Source organism: Cetorhinus maximus, chromosome 22, assembly GCF_964194155.1.
Source record: "Cetorhinus maximus chromosome 22, sCetMax3.hap1.1, whole genome shotgun sequence".
Classification (NCBI taxonomy): domain Eukaryota; kingdom Metazoa; phylum Chordata; class Chondrichthyes; order Lamniformes; family Cetorhinidae; genus Cetorhinus; species Cetorhinus maximus.
Genome location: NC_135900.1, coordinates 65,800,350 through 65,817,922, shown reverse-complemented (window position 1 = coordinate 65,817,922; position 17,573 = coordinate 65,800,350). Strand labels below are relative to the sequence as shown.

Here is a 17,573-nt window from a genome sequence, read left to right as displayed (position 1 = left end):
AAGTCCCAGATTCAATCTCTGGCCAATGTTGAGTTAGCTGATCTCAACTAGAGGAACAGCGTGCTTAATTTAGCCTCAGTTTTAAGGGTTAGGAAGGACAAAGATCAACTAGTGTGCCTGCTCTTTATTGTTATCTACTGACACTTACTATAAAATGCACAATTGTATTAAAAGATGGTCAGACTTCGCTCCAATTTCACTCCCTACTGCAATGAGATAATCTGTCAGTGTCTGGTAATCTGTCATTCACAGTTAAGACATGCACATGAATAATGGTCATTTAGTTGAAATACCTGTAGAACCATAGCCCAATGTCTTTTTCTGTACCATGGCAAATGGTAAAATTTGAAAATTTAAAGTCTGATCCCCTTTAGGGAAGGATCCCCTGTCCTTACCTGGTCTGGCCTACATGCGACTCCAGACCCACTGCAACATGGTTGACTCTTAAGTGCCCCCTGAACAAGGAATGCCTACAACCCATGAATGAATAATGTCAGGAAAGGAGGGGGAGCAGAACGAGTTGCAAGAGAACAAAAAAATAACAAACCAACTGAACATCACAAGGAGAACCATCACGTTATACTTCAAGTTTGAAACAATTTCCAATCTGCTTGTGTCTTTTCTTCCCCAGTCCCTGGGCACCCCATTCTCTCTCTAACAAGGTAGGAGAACATTTCTCGACATTTCTCATTTACTAGTGCCCACTATCTGCTAGATGTACAACAGCCTTTGGTTGAGGGTTCTGTATTAGAGAGGGGAGAAAGCATAAGGTTTCCATCATACATCTCAAGACAAAGATCACAAATGGGCTGGGAATAGGGACTTAGTGCACCAACTCCTACCCTGGGTCCAAGAGCAGCACGAATGCTCATTTTTAAATTACATATGAAATAAGCAAGAGATACTTTTTTTTAAACAACTTAAAAGGGTGTTTTGGCTTGATTTTACGTTAATAGTTTACTCATCTTGAAACATTTGCCTTGATCAGAACAAAGGAACCCGTGACATGCATAAATTGGAACTGCATATCAAAGAGGCCCATCATGGAGCTTTGTGGAAGAAATAGAAAATATTGCATTACTGCAGAGAGAAAAAAAAATCTTCTGAATATTGTATTAATAAGCAATATTTGAGGCTAATAAAGAGCAAAAAGAACAAAATAAATCCATTTTGGCCTATCAGGTTTATTTATTTGAGACAACATGCAATTCAATGTACCAAAAACAATAATTTACATTCAACATAGTAAAATACCCCAAAGCACTTCACAAGAGCATTATCAAACAAAATTTTACAGCAATGTGACCGAGGCTCATGAGATTTTATAACAGGTTTCCAAAAGTTTGGTCAAAAAGATAAGCTTTTAAAGAACATCTTAAAGGAGATACAGCAGGTTCAGGGAGTTAATTTCAGAGCCATACTAAGGAAAAGCTGCTAATGGTGAGCTGACTATAATCAGGGATAAACAAGAGGGTAGAATTGGAAGAATACAGATTACTCAGTGGGTTGTAGGCCGGGAGGGCATTACAGAGATAAGGAGGAGAGGCACAATGGAGGCATTTTAACACAAGGATGAGAATTTTAGATGTGCATCCTATACATTTGATCATTTGAGAAAGATTTCCCTCAACAGCTTCTACATGCTAGATATGCAAGCACCAAAAAGATCTGTTGCCTTGGAAGGGAGGAGGACAAGGTTGAATAGTGCAGATATGGAGGTTCATTAATTTTAGGAATAAGAGTGTTTCTGCAGAACTTTCTATTAGGTTACCAAATATGTTAGGTAGGTGCTGTTTGTATGTGTTCAGTGGAAGAAAGAAGCATAATGGTCTGAATTTTCTTCCTTCCTTCATGTATTTCTTACTTAGCTTCAAACTATGAATATTAGCTACAAATATAAATGAACCATCACCATACCCTGCTGACTTTAATGCAATAACTCCAAACCCCACACAAACTATCATTTAGGTCTCTCCAAACTATCTTAAGTTATCTTAGTGCTGAATTGCAGGTTGCTTGGTGCTTGATGCTATGGACTCATACCCACTGACATCCAGGTTGAGATTCCCTAAACCTTATTAACTTAGGGTGTTATGGCCAGAAGAAAGAGACTCGTATCTCAGCATTGCCAACTGGATTTGAACATGGATCTCCACAAGAGAGTAGCCAAGAGGGAACATGCGCACGTGCACTCCCTGTGAAGAGCTATTTTAAACAGCTCAATGTCCCACATTCTTCATTTAACCTCCCCTCTGTTCACACCTTCTGTAATGCAGAGGGCTACAACCAATGGTTATTACTTTCAGCAATAAAGCTAAAATAATCAGTCCCCATTTACTAATAATTACATCCTTTTTTTCTAGGTAGGTTTTTATATTGCAAATAACTAGCAAGTGCAATACTACCAGTTGTCTTTTTACAGGGGTTTATTTTGGAGGAATTCTTAAAACTGGTAAGATTTACTTCTGATCTTCAATTAATGCATTAAGTGTAAAATGAAAACCATGCAAAATTTTACCACAGGTTGTTAAAAGAGGACCTCATAGTATTTACAAAGACAGCCTCTGGCCAAATCTGCTCAAATTGGTTTAGTAGCTATCTGTATGTGAAATCTAAGGTCAGAGCTGCAATTACTGCAGACAGTAAAAATAAAGTGCTTAATGCCATAAGAATTAAGCATTAAAACAGACTTTTCAATGAGAGTGAAGTAATTACTATATAAAACGCAGACTTAATCAAACTGACAGTTTACTTCAGCATGGAGAAGTTTTCAAAATTAAAATGCAAAATTTAACAGTTCACAAGGCAGCAGTTATAGGGTTTTTCTCCCATTAGCTTTTACACTGTTGGGTACACTGATTCATACTGTAATACGGATGCACTCACAACTTGTAATAAAAGTCTCTTGAAATAGTTCCTTTGCTGGCATTATGTATGAACCACATCCCCATTACCTCCAACCCACCTATTTCTTCCCAAGTGCAGATTCAAATGAGGTACCCTATACAGTGAAGTTATAATGTAGACAAGTATTATAAAAGCAAGTCACGATGCCTTGGAGGTTCCAGTTTCCTGATGGTAAATCAGCAGAAACGGTCTTACAACTAAAAGTTGGTCGTTATTAATAGTTGGGTTTGACAGGCCTACTTTTAAACAAGATTCATTGGGTAAAAATCATCCAATACCAAGCGTTTGCTGAAATCTGTAATTATATCACACATATGCATTGAAAAAAAAGACACCCCAACTAATAATACACATTAGTAGATCAACAGTGGCAGGCTGCAGTTATAGGGACTATAACATATCCTGGCAAGGTGTATTAAAATCTTTAAGTGTTTAATATTCACAACCAATAGCTGAGAAGCTAAAATAAAACTGTTATAATATTTTGAACCTAAAAAGGTTATTAATCATGCCGTTACACATTAAATAGTTAAAATTTATAAGATTAAAATCAGCAGTTTTCTTTTTAGATAGTGGTTGAGAATTAATCTTTAAAAAAGGCATCACAGCAATGCATCCTCAGTGCTTTCCTCAAGTTACAACTTTAGATACTGATGCCAAGATGTTTGACTTTTGACTGAAAAACTACCCAAACTCATAACACATTTCATTCAAATCCTAACACCACATTTATGACAAATCATTAAAATTTCAACAGTCCACGCAGACATCATCAGCAATTCTCATGTACTTTTACACTCACTAGAACCATAATAAACCATGTTTAATACTGAACACTTTATTAAATTTACCAGTTTCAATCAATCAGTGCTCTTGTCATCCCACAAAATCCTACACTTCAAATGCAATCACAATCAGCTAGACTAAGCAATTATATAAAAACTGGTATATCATAACTAACCCTTAACAAGATCTCTATTCAAATTCCTGACAATGTTTTCATTCTCTTACTTTTTCTGCACCCATTAAGTTCAGGGATGTCAGCGTTATGGAGTGGAAGGCTTCCAATCTGGCACCCAGTGTCAGTATCAGAACTCCAGGTCAAAAACAGCTCAGCTAGATGTAGAGCAAAACCCTCTTTACACTAATATAAAATAAAAACATAAAATGCTGGAAAGACTCAGCAGGTCTGGCAGCATCTATGGAGAGAGAAACAGAGTTAACGTTTCGAATCCAATATGACTCTTCTTCGGAAGTGAAGTCATATTGTACTCGAAATGCTAACTCTGTTTCTTTCTTCACAGATGTTGCCAAACCTACTGAGTTTTTCCAGCATTTTCTGTTTTATTTCAGATTTCCAGTATCTGCAGTATTTTGTTTTTACTTCCTTTACACTGTTTGTCCAATCAATGTCTTTTAGGTATTAACCTCTTTCTTATGCATCAATGTAATAGGTTCCATTTTCCATACTCAGGGCAAGATTGAGACTGGCAGAATTTAGTTTACAGAGGGCGGGGGATAATTTTAACTTTAATACAAAGGATAATTGGATAGATCTAACTGGTGACCAATCTTATATCACCAGGTTAACATAATCTCCAAAAGTTAAAATGACCTCAAGGCACCTTACAACACATAATGGGGTGGGAAGGACACAATTCCTGGACTAATTCAAACACATACTACACAGATTGAAAACCAATATCTAATTTGTCTCAAAACTCAATTCTATATCATATATTTCATGCATCTAGTGGTAAATCTTTAACGAATATTGTCTCACTGAGGCACGCTCAATAAAATGAAATGCGGGAATAAAGTTATGTACAAGTTTCCCAAATAAAGTGAAATCAATCCATGTAAAGTCCAAAACACAGACAAATAAAAATATAGGAAGGCCATTCATCCCCTTGAATCTGTTTCACCATTCATTTAGATCATGCCTAATCTGTACCTCAACACTATTTACATGTCTCAGCTCCATACCCCTTGCTACCCTTACCCAACAAATTTCTAAATCACTCAGGCTTAAATTTCAACTGGTTCACCAACCACAGCCTTTTGAGCTCCAGTTTTTCACTACTTTTTGTGTGAAAAATTGCTTCCCAATTTCATTCTTCAATGCTCTAACTGTAATTTTAGAATTATGTCACCATGTCACTGCCCACCCCCCCACCCCACCTCAATCATCGTAGATTCCTTGAAGGTCCTTTCCGTGGAGTGGCTTTGGTTTTATTTTTAGTAAAAAAGATCAAGAATATAACTTCCAACTTCCCTGATGACTTTTCGAATCTACCAGTGAGTAGTTAAGCTGTACGGGCCAGGAAGATCTGCACAGGGTTAGCTGGGGTTCTGCTATTGCCTTTGCTGCTCCACATATTAAAAAACTGAAAAAAAATATCAGCCAAGACTCCCGTTCAGTATCCAGGAAATATTTTTGTAGTTTGCCTGTATAGATGTGTAATGTGGACCGAAATGGGTTTGTTATGACACAAGAAAATAGACTACTGAAGCTCGGTGCTAAGGCTCACATGTGAATAAGTGCCACTGGGGCAAAGTGCCAGAGGACAACCAAAACCCAAAGAAGTGTAACCCAAAAATGCATCAACCGTTTCAAGATTCAAGGAGAGAAAATGGTGGGTGCAGGATGGAACAGCAATATAGCACTTCTGTAATCAAATTCTTTCTAATTATTTGCCTCAATTAGTTGGAGAGGTGCTGTAAAATGGACAGATAGGTCACACTTGTTGAACAAGACAAACACATGACTTATAACTGGCAACCGAGTGACAAGTGGTCACTTTGCAAAAAAACCCTGAAACTCTTCAGTGTGAATTATGGGCTAGACTTTACAATAATAAAGCAATAATGAAAGTGCAATCCACATTCGTGATTTGCATTAATTCAGAAAACACACACACAAAAAGCTATTACAAAAGAGTGTGTCTTGTTGCTTCTTAGGCTGCTACAAATAAACAATCAATTTTTGTTTTCCTGCTGGTTTTTGGCTATTTATTTAAAACACCTGAGTACTGGTGCCATCACTGGGAGAACTGGCATGAAGTTACTGAACCAAATAGTGCAAGGGAGCTGATAAACATGAAGCTGAAATGACATGAGCACTGAAGCATCCCAAGTTAATGACTATGCCTAAGATAATTATTCAATTTCCTCAGAAGGTTGCCCTCCTACTTGCTCCCAAGTACTTTGTGTTTTAATAAAGAAAAAAGTAAGGATATTCAAGTTAGTATGAATTCTTCAGAACTACTTCCTATTCAGAACAAGTCCTGATGGCAACTCCCTCTTCACACTCTTGCTCAATGGTTTATTTCAATAAACCATCTATGTATAAAGTAGCATTTTATGACCATTAAACTGGAGCAGGGAGGAAAACTATGTTGCTTATTGTGTATTCAGTACAGGATACCCTGTTTTATGTAAATATTCAGAATATAAATATGTGACCCAATTGTATTTCACCCTATTACAGCTTCAACCAATACAAAGAATATGCTCTCTTGCCTCCAGGCTGAAGGAAGGGTGCATGAAGTGAAGAGCCCAGGCAGGAAAAATAAAAATGAGGCAACAGACTACACTTTTTTTTCTAAATAGTCAATTTAGGTCAGATTAATTTGTCTGAATCTATTAGTTATTATGCATTTTTAAAATAGCAAATTCAGTGACACAATGTTGCTTTAAAAGAAAACTAATTAGATACTTGAATCCTGAAGCTTTTGGGATAATTCTATTCAGGGGCAGAGCCTTTTTGTTTGTTTGGTCAAGTGGTTCAACTACCAGTTTTTGAAAACCAGAAATGCAACCAAGCAGTAATGATCCAAGAACATCCCTTAAGCAACACGAAAGCCCAATTTCATTCATAGATCTCTGACTGTGTGGGGCTGCAAAATTGATAATATTGTAGGCGAATGCTTTAAAATAGTAAATTTCAAATGACAAACGTATCCAGGACCGTAGAAATAAATATTGCAACAACAACCCTCCATCTCTTCGAACCTATTTCAGCCTGTGCAACGTAAATTTATTAATAGATAGGGAAGAGATTAAATAAAAAAGGAAGTGGAGAGACTCACCGTGTTGATGTGCCCTTCCTGACATCACACATACTGCATTTGAAAGCCTCTGCGCTGTTCTTGAACGTACAAACGCTACAGTCCCAGTATCCCTCGTCTGTGGAAGGCTTGGGCTGCCTTTTGGGTCTGTTTTGGAAAACAAAAGGAATGGAAAGAGGTGGTGAAAAAATACATAGGTGCACCGGCTTATTGGCAAATAGTTTGCTCTTTTTTGTTGCTTCCCCACCCCTCTCTCTTTTTCCTCCTCCTCCCCTAAAGACCTTCCTGGCAATCGGTGACGATCAAAAGAAAAAAGGGCCAGATCCTTTGAGCGAAACTGCAGCTCCCCATGTCAATTTCCCACGCACGCACGCACTGACTCTACTGTAACAAACCCGTCCGCCATGGCTGCTACATTGTATCGAGCTCTGCAACATTCTGCTCCCCGAGAACCAGCTCCCATTCTGCGATCGGTCCATTTCCACACACTTAAAAACATTTAAGAAGGGGGTATCCTTTCTCTTTTTTCCCTCTCGGGGGCGGCGAGGGGAGAGGAGAGTCTAAAAGTACTCTACCTGGTGGGACTCTTCTTGTCTCCCATAGCGGCTTAAGTCCTCTCTTTTTATTTATTATTATTTATTATTTGAAACCCGTCTGAATGGCTCAGGGCTCCTCTGCTAGCGCCTGGAAATCCCCCCCAAACCCAACCCCCCCTCTCACCACCCCCAGCTGTCCGGTGACTCGCCTCACGTGGCGTGCCGGGGGCCAACCAGCTCGCCAGGATTTTTATGAAACAGACACACGGTACACAAGGCGGTAGGTTTGCATGGCAGTGATGTTTGCTGCCGCTCTAACAGTGCCACTGGTTTCCACACACGGTAGCGGGAGAGGGAGGGAGTACACAACAAAAACAATCTTTGCTCCCATCAGTAAATCGCATTCGATGGCTTCCTGATTCTGTTTGAGATTACTTTTTTTGTACAGAGGAGGAAGCACTTATCCTTTCCCCACCCCCTCCCTCCCTATATGATGAAATATAATGACATCAGCAGCCCGACTGCAGGACCTCAGAGGGTAGTAATGAATGAATGTGGAAGCGGGAGTTTGTGCTAGATTTTCAGCATTGCTAAATTCCTGGGACAAAGTTGTCAGCGCGGGGGAAATATTCGGAGCGAGATTTACTTAACTGACTTTTCTTTAAAAAAAAGTTTGCAAACTATGAAGTTTAATTCACTTCTAAAAGTGAATCAGGTCACTTCTTTCAAACCATGACGAGCGAGTCACGGTGGATGAGTAAGATTCAGTAGATCCCAAGAACCTAATCAAAGTGAATGGCACAAATACGCTGATTTGTAACCGCTTAAAATGCCGTAGAATAAACATGGCATTATATTGTTTTGTAATCAAGTCTATTGGTCATTTCCTTACGTACCGAAGAGTAAGGTCATGTCCTTTTTTGTGATCTCTGCAGATATACCACGTGGCCTCGGATTGTTACATGATAAAATCTTGCCCCAAATATTAAGCAGGACATTACAAAGTTTCTTGGTGGTTCACCTGGAGTTGGCATTTAGCCCATGGAGGCCTTAGTTTAGCTGATTACCGTGTCCTGAGTTGGATCACCTCAGCCAGGATGGTTTTGAGGGATGTCACAACTGATTCCTGCAACTTGCCTTAGTCAAAAGTGCAAAAAAAAAATCAACTGTATTTTCGATTCCTCTACAAGAACGAGCACATTTCTGGACTGGCAAGTGTATATGCTTGAATCCATTACTAAGAATATGACAACAGGGCACTTAGAAAATCAGAAAATGATTAGGCAGGTCAACATGTTTGATGTAAGGAAATCTTGATTTATAAATATGTTGAGATTTTTTAGGATGATAGCAAGGTAGATGAAGGGGAACCAGTGATCATGGTATATTTGGATTTTCAAAAGGCATTCGATGTGGTCCCACACAAAAGGTTATTGTTCATGGGATTGGAATGTATTAGCATGGTTGCAGAATTGGTTAACAGGCAGAAAACAGGGTAGAAATAAATTAATCATTTTTGGTTTGTCAAGCTGTTATTAGTGGGGTGCTGCAAAGATCAGTGGTGGACCTTAGCTATTTACAATTTATACTAATGACTTATATGAAAGAGCAAAATGTAATATATCTTAATAATACAAAGCTAGGTGGGAAAGCAAGCTGTGAGGATGAAGCATCTGCAAAGGAATACAGATGGGTTAAGTGAGTGTACAAGATGATGGCAGATGGAGTGTAATAGGGGGAAATGTGAAGTTTTTAATTTTGATAGAAAAAATAGAAAAATGAATATTTTTTTTAAATGGTGAGAAACTATTAAATGTGGTGTTCATAGGGATTTGAATGTCCTTGAACAAGAAACATGTAGTTACAGCGAGCAATTAGAAGGCTAACTGGTATATTGGCCTTTATTGCAAGGGGGTTAGAGTAGTGTACAAAAGGAAGGAAATCTTGCTGTAATTGTACAAAGTTTTGGTGAGACCAACCCTGGAATACATATACAAAGAACAATACTTGCCATCAAGGGGATGAAACAAAGGTTCACTAAATTGATTCCTGGGATGTGAGGGTTGTCCTATGAAGACAGATTGAGTAGAATAGGCCTATACTCCTTGCTGTTTAGAAGAATGAGAGGTGATCTCATTGAAACAGATAAGATTCGGAGAGAACTTGACAGAGTAGATGTTGAGAGTCATTACTGGTATAGTTAAATAGACTATTAACAATAACAACTTACACTACTTATATAGTGCCTTTATATATGCAGCGATAAACAGAATTTGACACCAAGCCATATAAGGAGATATTAGGTCAGATAACCAAAACCTTGGCCAAAGAGATAGGTTTTAAGCAGCATCTTAAAGGAGAGAGATTTAAGCAATAGAGATTTAAGGAGGGAATTCCAAAGCTTGGGGCCAAGGTAGCTGAAGCATGGCTGTCAGTGGGTGAGTGAACAAAATCGGAGATCTGCAAGAGGCCAGAATCTCAGAGGGATGTCTGGCTAGAGACAGGGAGGGGTGAGGCCATGGAGAGATTTAAAAACAAGTATGAGGATTTTAAAATTGAGGCATTGCCAGGCCAGAAGCCATTCTATGTTAGCGTGCATAGGGATGATCATTGAATGGAATTTTGAGAGAGTTTTGGACCATGTCTGATGTCAGACCAATTTAATTGAATTTTTCGAAGAAAGGTGTGTAGATGAGGGCAATGCATTTGATATAATCTACTTGGACTTCAGCAAGGCTTTTGATAAGGTCCCGTATGGGTGACTGATAACGAAGGTAAGAGCCCATGGGAACCAAGGCAATTTGGCAAATTGGATCCAGAATTGGCTGAGTGGCAGGAAGCAGAGGGTGATGGTCAAGGGTGTTTTTGTGACTGGATGCCTGTGTCCAGTGGGGTTCCACAGGGATCGGTGTTAGGTCCCTTGCTGTTTGTGGTATATATAAATGATTTAGACTTGAATGTAGGAGGGTTGATCAGTAAGTTCGTGGATGACACAAAAATTGGTGGGGTGGTAAATAGTGAGGAGGATAGCCCTAGATTACAGGAGGATATAGATGGGCTGATCAGTGGCAAATGGAATTTAATCCGGATAAGTGTGAGGTGATGCATTTGGGCAGGCCAAACATGGCACGGGAATACACAATGAATAAAAGGACCCTGGGAAGTACCAAGGATCAGAGGGACCTTGGTGTGCATGTCCACCGGTCCCTTAAGGTAGCGGGATAGGTAGATAAGGTGGTTAAGAAGGCATATGGGATACTTGCCTTTATTAGCCGAGGCATAGAATATAAGAGGCAGGGGGGTTATGCTGGAATTGTATAAAACACTGGTTAGGCCTCAGCTAGAGTATTGCGTGCAGTTCTGGAATCCGCATTATAGGAAGGATGTGATTGCACTAGAGAGAGTGCAGACGGGATTTACCAGGATGTTGCCTGGGCTGGAGAGTTTTAGTTATGAGGAGAGATTGTTTATTTTCCCTGGGGCACAGGAGATTGAGGGGGGACATGACTGACCTATATAAAATTATGTGGGGCATAGATAGGGTAGACAGGAAGGAACTTTTGCCCTTGTTGGGGAAATCAATAGCCAGGGGGCATAGGTTTAATGTAAGGGGCAGGAGGTTTAGAGGGGATGAGGGGAAGAATTTTTTCACCTAGAGGGTAGTGGGAATCTGGAACTCAATGCCTTAAAGGGTGGTAGAGACAGATACCCTCATAACATTTAAGAAATATTTAGATGTGCACTTGCGATGCCATGGCATTCAAAGCTAAGGGCCTAGTGCTGAAAAATTGGATTAGAATAGTTAGGTACTTGTTTGACCAGCGCAGACACGATGGGCCGAAGAGCCTTTTTTCTGTGCTGTAGACCTCTATGACTCTATGGATGAGCTCAAGTTTATGGAGGTGAGAGGCTAGCCAGGGGAGCATTGTCAGTGATAACAAAGGCATGAATGAGGGTTTCAGCTGCAGATGTGCTGAAGGGTGATGTTACAGAGTTGGAAGTAGGTGGCCTTGGTGACAGACAGGATACAGGGTTGGAAGCTCAGATCAGGCTGAATTAGGATGCTCAAGTTGCGAGCAACCTGCGTTAGCCTTAGAAAATGGCTCAGAAGAGGGATGGAGTCAATAGCTAGCAAGTGGAATTTGTAGTGAGGACTAAAGACAATGGCTTTGGCCTTTCCAATATTTAATTTGAGGAATTTTCTGCTCAATTATATCAAATGTTGGACAAGCAGCATGTCAAATCAGAAGAAGTGGAGGGTTCGAGAGAGGTGGGGGTGAGGTAGAACTGGGTATTGTCAGCATACATGTGTTTTTGGAAGATGTCGCCAAGGGGTAGTAGCATGTAGAGGAGGAAAAGGAGGGAGTCTGCAAAGATAAAGATGCACAAGTGTGAAGAGAAGCCAATCTAGGTGACTCCCTGGATAGATAGAAACGGAATCATGCAAAGGCAGTCCCATCTGCTGAACAACGGCGGAGAGCCACTGAATAAGAACGATGTGGTCAACTGTGTTAGAGGCTGCAGATAAGTCGAGAAGGATGGAGAGGGATAGTTTACCATGGTCACTGCCATAAAGGATGTAATTTGTGGTTTTGACAAGGGCTGTTTCAATGCTGTTGCAGATGCGATAACCTGATTGGTGAGCTTCAAACACAGGGAGAAAGAGAAAGATGAACACAGATTTGGGAGGTGACAACACATTCAAGGACTTTAACAATATCACAGTAATGTGGGAAGGTAACAATATCACAGTAATGCGGGGAGGTCAAGAAGGGAAGTTGCATGGTCAGCAGTTTGGTGGAAGTATAGTTGAAGGAGCAGAGTTCAATCTCACAGGCAGATAACCCCAGAAGGAAGATAGGTGAGAAAGAGAAAAATGTGAGCTCACGGCTAGTGGAAGGAAGGGAAGTGGCAGAAACAGCTGAATGGTTATTCTCGATCTTAGGGACAAAAAAATTCCACGACCTCCTTGCACTTGTTGGTGACCATAGTGGAAGTGGGGCAGGGGGCAGTGTTCTTTAAGAAAAATGGTTTGTAGTGCAGAATAGAAACAAAAGGCTATCTTTGACGAACAGTTTTGTCAGAGGAGAGAAAAACCCAACAATGCTTTATGTGGTTCAACCAAATCTGGTAATAAATCTTGAAAACATTTACCCACCATAAACCATCAGGTTGACAATCTGTAGACTTAAAGGAGTAGAAATGACAGCTGTGCCAAGGGAAACCACCAGGATGAGAGAGAGTGTGTGTGTGTAATGGTGTTTATGGGGGCAAAACATCAAAGGCACTGATGAGTGTGATGGAGCTGAAGCTAGCCAGCTGAAAATTTGAAAGTGCATCTGTAAATGATTTGAGGGAAGAATTTATTCCAGGGCAGACACGAAAGAAATTGGAGTTGGGAGTAATGTTCCCTCTAATTTCCCTACAATGTGAGCAACCTGTTTCTTGAACAGCATGGTCCTTTTAAGACTGCCATGCTTTCACAATTTTAAAAGGGGACCACTGCTTGTGTGTGGTCTGCTTGTCCTCTGCACAGCACACTCCCAATGGCTGTGCCCCTGCGCAGCTGAGATGGCATGGTGGGTGGGAGGAAGGAGGAGAATGAGAGTGGGGAGGGATACAAAGAAGTGATCAGAGATCATCTTATCGTAATACACCCCTCTTTAGGCGTGTCAAGTTTTATCTGATTATAGTCCAGTCATGTGTCTTGGGAAGCTCTAGATAAATGCTGCTGTTGGTGGTGGCCCATTTGACCACGAAGGACATCATAGACAAGCCTGATCCTGCCCTCAGCATTTATCCACATACAGACACTAGGAGCACACGGTGCCAGATGGTGATTTAAAGTAAAACTCTGGAAAAATCATCCATTGTCTAGATAAGTCACAAAGGCAAGTCTAGTGCCCCCACCATTCACTTGGCAGTGATCCATTCACATCACGTAGTGTATTTACATGCTGAGCCATTGTTAAATGCACATCTACTTTTCCATAGTTACTGAAAGGCTTTAGACAATGGAGATGCAGGTTCAATTAAGATAATGGATCATGATGAGTGAGAGTGTGAGAGAGAGTGTGTGAGAGTGTGAGAGAGAGTGTGTGAGAGAGAGAATGAGAGAGTGAGAGAGAGAGAGAGAGTGAGAGAGAATATATGTGTGTGTAAATATATATATATATATATATAGAACAGAAGTTAGAAGGGCATCCTGTCAGTTAAAAATTAAGGATGTATAAATGAAGACTCGTAAGATCTGAAACATAAATCTATTTTCCTCCCTGCAGATACAGTCTGACCTGAGTGTTTCCAATCTTCTGATTTTATTTCAGATTTCCAGCACCTGCATTATTTTGCATCATGTGAATAAATATGGTGTTCATGGGGATTTGCCAAAATTTTGTAATAATTGTTTTGCTTACTATTTTTGCCAATAGTTTGTCAAATGTTTTGAACAGTTTCAAACTTGGTAACTACTTTTGTTGGATATCTCCAACCATGTATCATTCATTTGATTGCAATACTTATTGATCTCCCATGATTTGTGGTGATTCAGAGATTATAGTTTTATAACAGATTGGGTAGTAGTAACAAAGTGTGATGAGAAAGTGTTACAGAAAGCAACTGTGACTTTTACAGGAAATATTTGCTATATGCAAGACTTTCAATATAGATACAAATATTAGAGACGCTTTACAAACATATGAAAATGACTGGCAGGAAAAGACCAGCTGACACATCAAGGTTGCCCCATGCACGATGCCTGGAGCATGAGGAGACACTTCCCTCCCAACCAACTTCTCCCCCACCCATCAACTGCCATTTAATCACTTGGGAGAAGCAAAAATAAAACTGGAAAATTCATCTGATCTTTCCAGGCGATTAGAACTAGTCCTTGAGCGAGCATCAACTGCCATTTGCAGAAGAGAGCTCAAAACTTCTACCAACCATTGTGTATAGAAATGTTTCCTAACTTCACTTCTGAAAGGCCTGCCTGTAATTTTTAAACTATGCTTCCTAGACCCAAATTCCCCACTAGCCAAAATTTTTTTTATCTACCCTACCAGTTTCCCTTAATATCTTGAATACAACATGAATGTGTATAATCTCACTTCATAATTTAAGCCTTGAAGTCCATCAGCCTGTGCAACTTTCCTTAATATAACATTTCTCATGTAGTAAAATGTCCCAAGATACTTCACATGAGCACAATCAAACAAAATTTGACACTGAACCACATATGGCAAATTTAGGACACATGACCAGAAGTTTGACTGAACAAGTGTTTTAAGGAGCATTTTGAAGAGAGAGGTAGAAAGGCAGTGTGGTTTAGGGGGAGGGAATTCCCAAACTTAGGGCCTCAGAAGCTGAAAGCACAGCTGCCAATGATGCAGTGGTAAAAATTGGGATGTGCAACAGGCCAAAAGTGGAGCAACACAGAAATCTTAGAAGGCTGTATGGTTAGAGGAGGTTACAAAGATTGGGAGGGGCAAGACCATGGAGGCACTTGAAAACAAGGATGATTTTGTTTTGTTTGTAGAAGAGGCATTGCCGGTCCAGCAGCCAATGTAGGTCAGTGAGGTGATGGTGAATGGGTGTTTAGTAGAGCAAGAACTAGACTAGCTTGAGCAAAGAACACATTTCAAAAGCTGAACAAAAATTTCAAGATGCAGGTCTATCTTATGGAGTTGCTAAAAACCATAACATGGTCAGTATTTCCTCAAAGAATGAGAAGTAACAACAGTGAAAGAGGTGGACACAGAAATATTTTGAGCCTTTGAAATCTGCATCCAGAAAGAACCTGAGACTCCACCAGCCACAAGATGGTGAAAGAGAGAATGAGAACGATTCTCACCAAGATAAAGGAAACTCGAATACTTTTGCGTTTATAAACAGAGAGCAAGATCACCTAAGACTGACCCAAGTAATGTTTGGGAAATTAAAGGGCAAAGATGAAGGAGAAGATCAAAAAAATCATATTGGTTGATACAAGAAAGTGGGCTAGAATGCCAGACAACATGAGTGTTGGATCATGTACATGTCCATCAAAACTGAGACATAAGGTCTGACACTCATCCTTCTCTCTTCCTCTTCTCAACATTGGTGGTACTCTAAATTATTGATCCTGACCCTTCACATAAGTTTCTCGATAAGAACAAAAGCCTTTGATGGAACTGCATGTATGGTCACTGAGGGAAGGTGCTGATACAGTAATCCCCATTGCCTACCAACACTCGATATCCAGGGTCACACTGAACAGTCACTTAAAAAAGGCTGAAGGGCCGCCACTACCCATGATACCATAGCCATCCAGTCAGTTCAGAGGAGCAGAATGTATTACTCATCAATCTTGAAATTAATTTGCCACATAATAACAATTACCAAATTGATTACTTTACAGTCAAGTTTCACCAAAATGTTTGACTAAATGCCACTCCTTATTCAGATAGCTCACCAGTCACAAATTAATGATGTAAAGTATGTCTAACTGAAATTTGAATTGCTACAATAGAGTCAGAAGGAATATCATGGGATGACACATCTTCCCTACACTCCACACCTCCCCAGATGGATAATTATATTTGGCAATAATGGGATATAGACTACCCCTCATATGCATACAGAAAAAAGACCGAATGCTTTCAACCTCCTACCTCTGAACCTGTTCCCAAGAAAAGTTTGGTAAACAGTGAAGAGTACTGTAAAACCTCAGCAGAACACAGGACAGACATGACAGATGTAGTTTAGTGTGGTGAGTGTGAGATACTGCTTCAGGAAGGGAAAAAAACAAAGAATGGAAGAATACACAATGAAAAAACACTGAAGGATACATTAGAGGCCACCCCCCAGGGTTCCTATAACTAACTATTGAAAGTATTGAAAGTGTGAGAATAGGCAGATAAAGTATTAACCTCCTTCAAACAATATTTTATCCTTCATTTTATATACTAGCCCTTAAATTGATTACTTAGTTACTAATAACAGGATGAGTTTTTCTTTAACCTTTATTTCATTACCTTTTGTAGATACGTGGCTTGACATCAGTTTCGATAAGTAGGCCAAATCCTCTGAACCAAAACCTGCATTTATTCTTGGATTTGGGTTAGCATAGCACAGCCCAGGCCTAATAATTAACTTGATTGCAGCAAAGTGGTCATGGGAGAATGTGTCAAAGACATTTCCTGTCAAAGGATGTCAGAAAATATCACCCATTAGACTGATTTATACAGGCTAAAATACTACTGTAGATTTATTTACAAATAAGATGATATACAGAAGCAAAATACATAGGCAAGCAGCACAATATTTAATATAAAAACAGAAAATTATGGAAATACTCAGCAGGCCAAGCAGCATTTGGGGAAAAAGTAGCAGAGTTAATGTTTCAGATCAATGACTGGAATCTTCCTGCTGGTTTGTGGTACCCTGACATAGAAACAGCAAATGCATTAACTAATTACATATATTTAAATTTTACTTTAAAAATATTGAATATCTTACCAATTATTTAGATATGACTAGTCTATAGGCTGCAGACTACTGTGGCTGATTGTATTTTTTTCCTAACAAAGAACACAGGTAAAACACTGTTACAAAAAGTAATGTATTGTGAAAATCACCAACTTTGGTGCAGAGACGACGGAAAACAACATGAACATTTGTAAAATATCCCTCAAAAAGAAAGATAGGCCAGAGAATCCACCAACTACTTGTTTATCCAGTGTATTAAGTTCCTCATGCAAGATTGTCCCAGCTGATAACACTTTCTGGGAGACAACTCCACAACCAGAAAAATATTAAGAAAGGTTAATGGTAATCCAAATGCATAGCTGAAAACAAGCAAAAAAATGAAATGGTATTTAGCAATCTCAGGTATGAGAAATGTAAGTGAAATCTCCCAGCAATCCTGATCAAAGCCTGAAAATACAGTCATTTTTAAAATGGAGAAAGGGGAAAAAAAGGAAGTCAAAGATGCATAGAATCAATAGAAAAACAACCCTAAAAATGAAAATATACAAATGATACATTTAAGATATTAGAACTGAATGCCAAATAGCAATTTTTT

The 17,573-nt window shown here is 39.5% G+C and overlaps 1 protein-coding gene across 11 annotated transcripts in view; it reads right to left on the bottom strand.

Moving 5' to 3' along the window:
• Positions 1-17,573, bottom strand: part of yaf2 (YY1 associated factor 2) — a 207,923-nt gene that overhangs the window by 188,541 nt on the left and 1,809 nt on the right. For 5 of the 11 annotated variants that reach the window (XM_078568459.1, XM_078568460.1, XM_078568457.1 and 2 more), the window contains exons 1-2: positions 7,553-7,682; positions 6,999-7,124 (exon numbers count right to left, since the gene is read on the bottom strand). In XM_078568459.1, coding sequence (XP_078424585.1) covers positions 6,999-7,124; positions 7,553-7,578 — 152 coding nt within the window. In that variant the 5' untranslated portion in view covers positions 7,579-7,682. Of the gene's footprint in view, positions 1-6,998; positions 7,125-7,372; positions 7,483-7,552; positions 7,705-7,755; positions 7,910-16,524; positions 16,690-17,573 lie in introns of those variants that run through there. The other 6 variants (XM_078568463.1, XM_078568466.1, XM_078568464.1 and 3 more) reach the window with 5 other exon arrangements.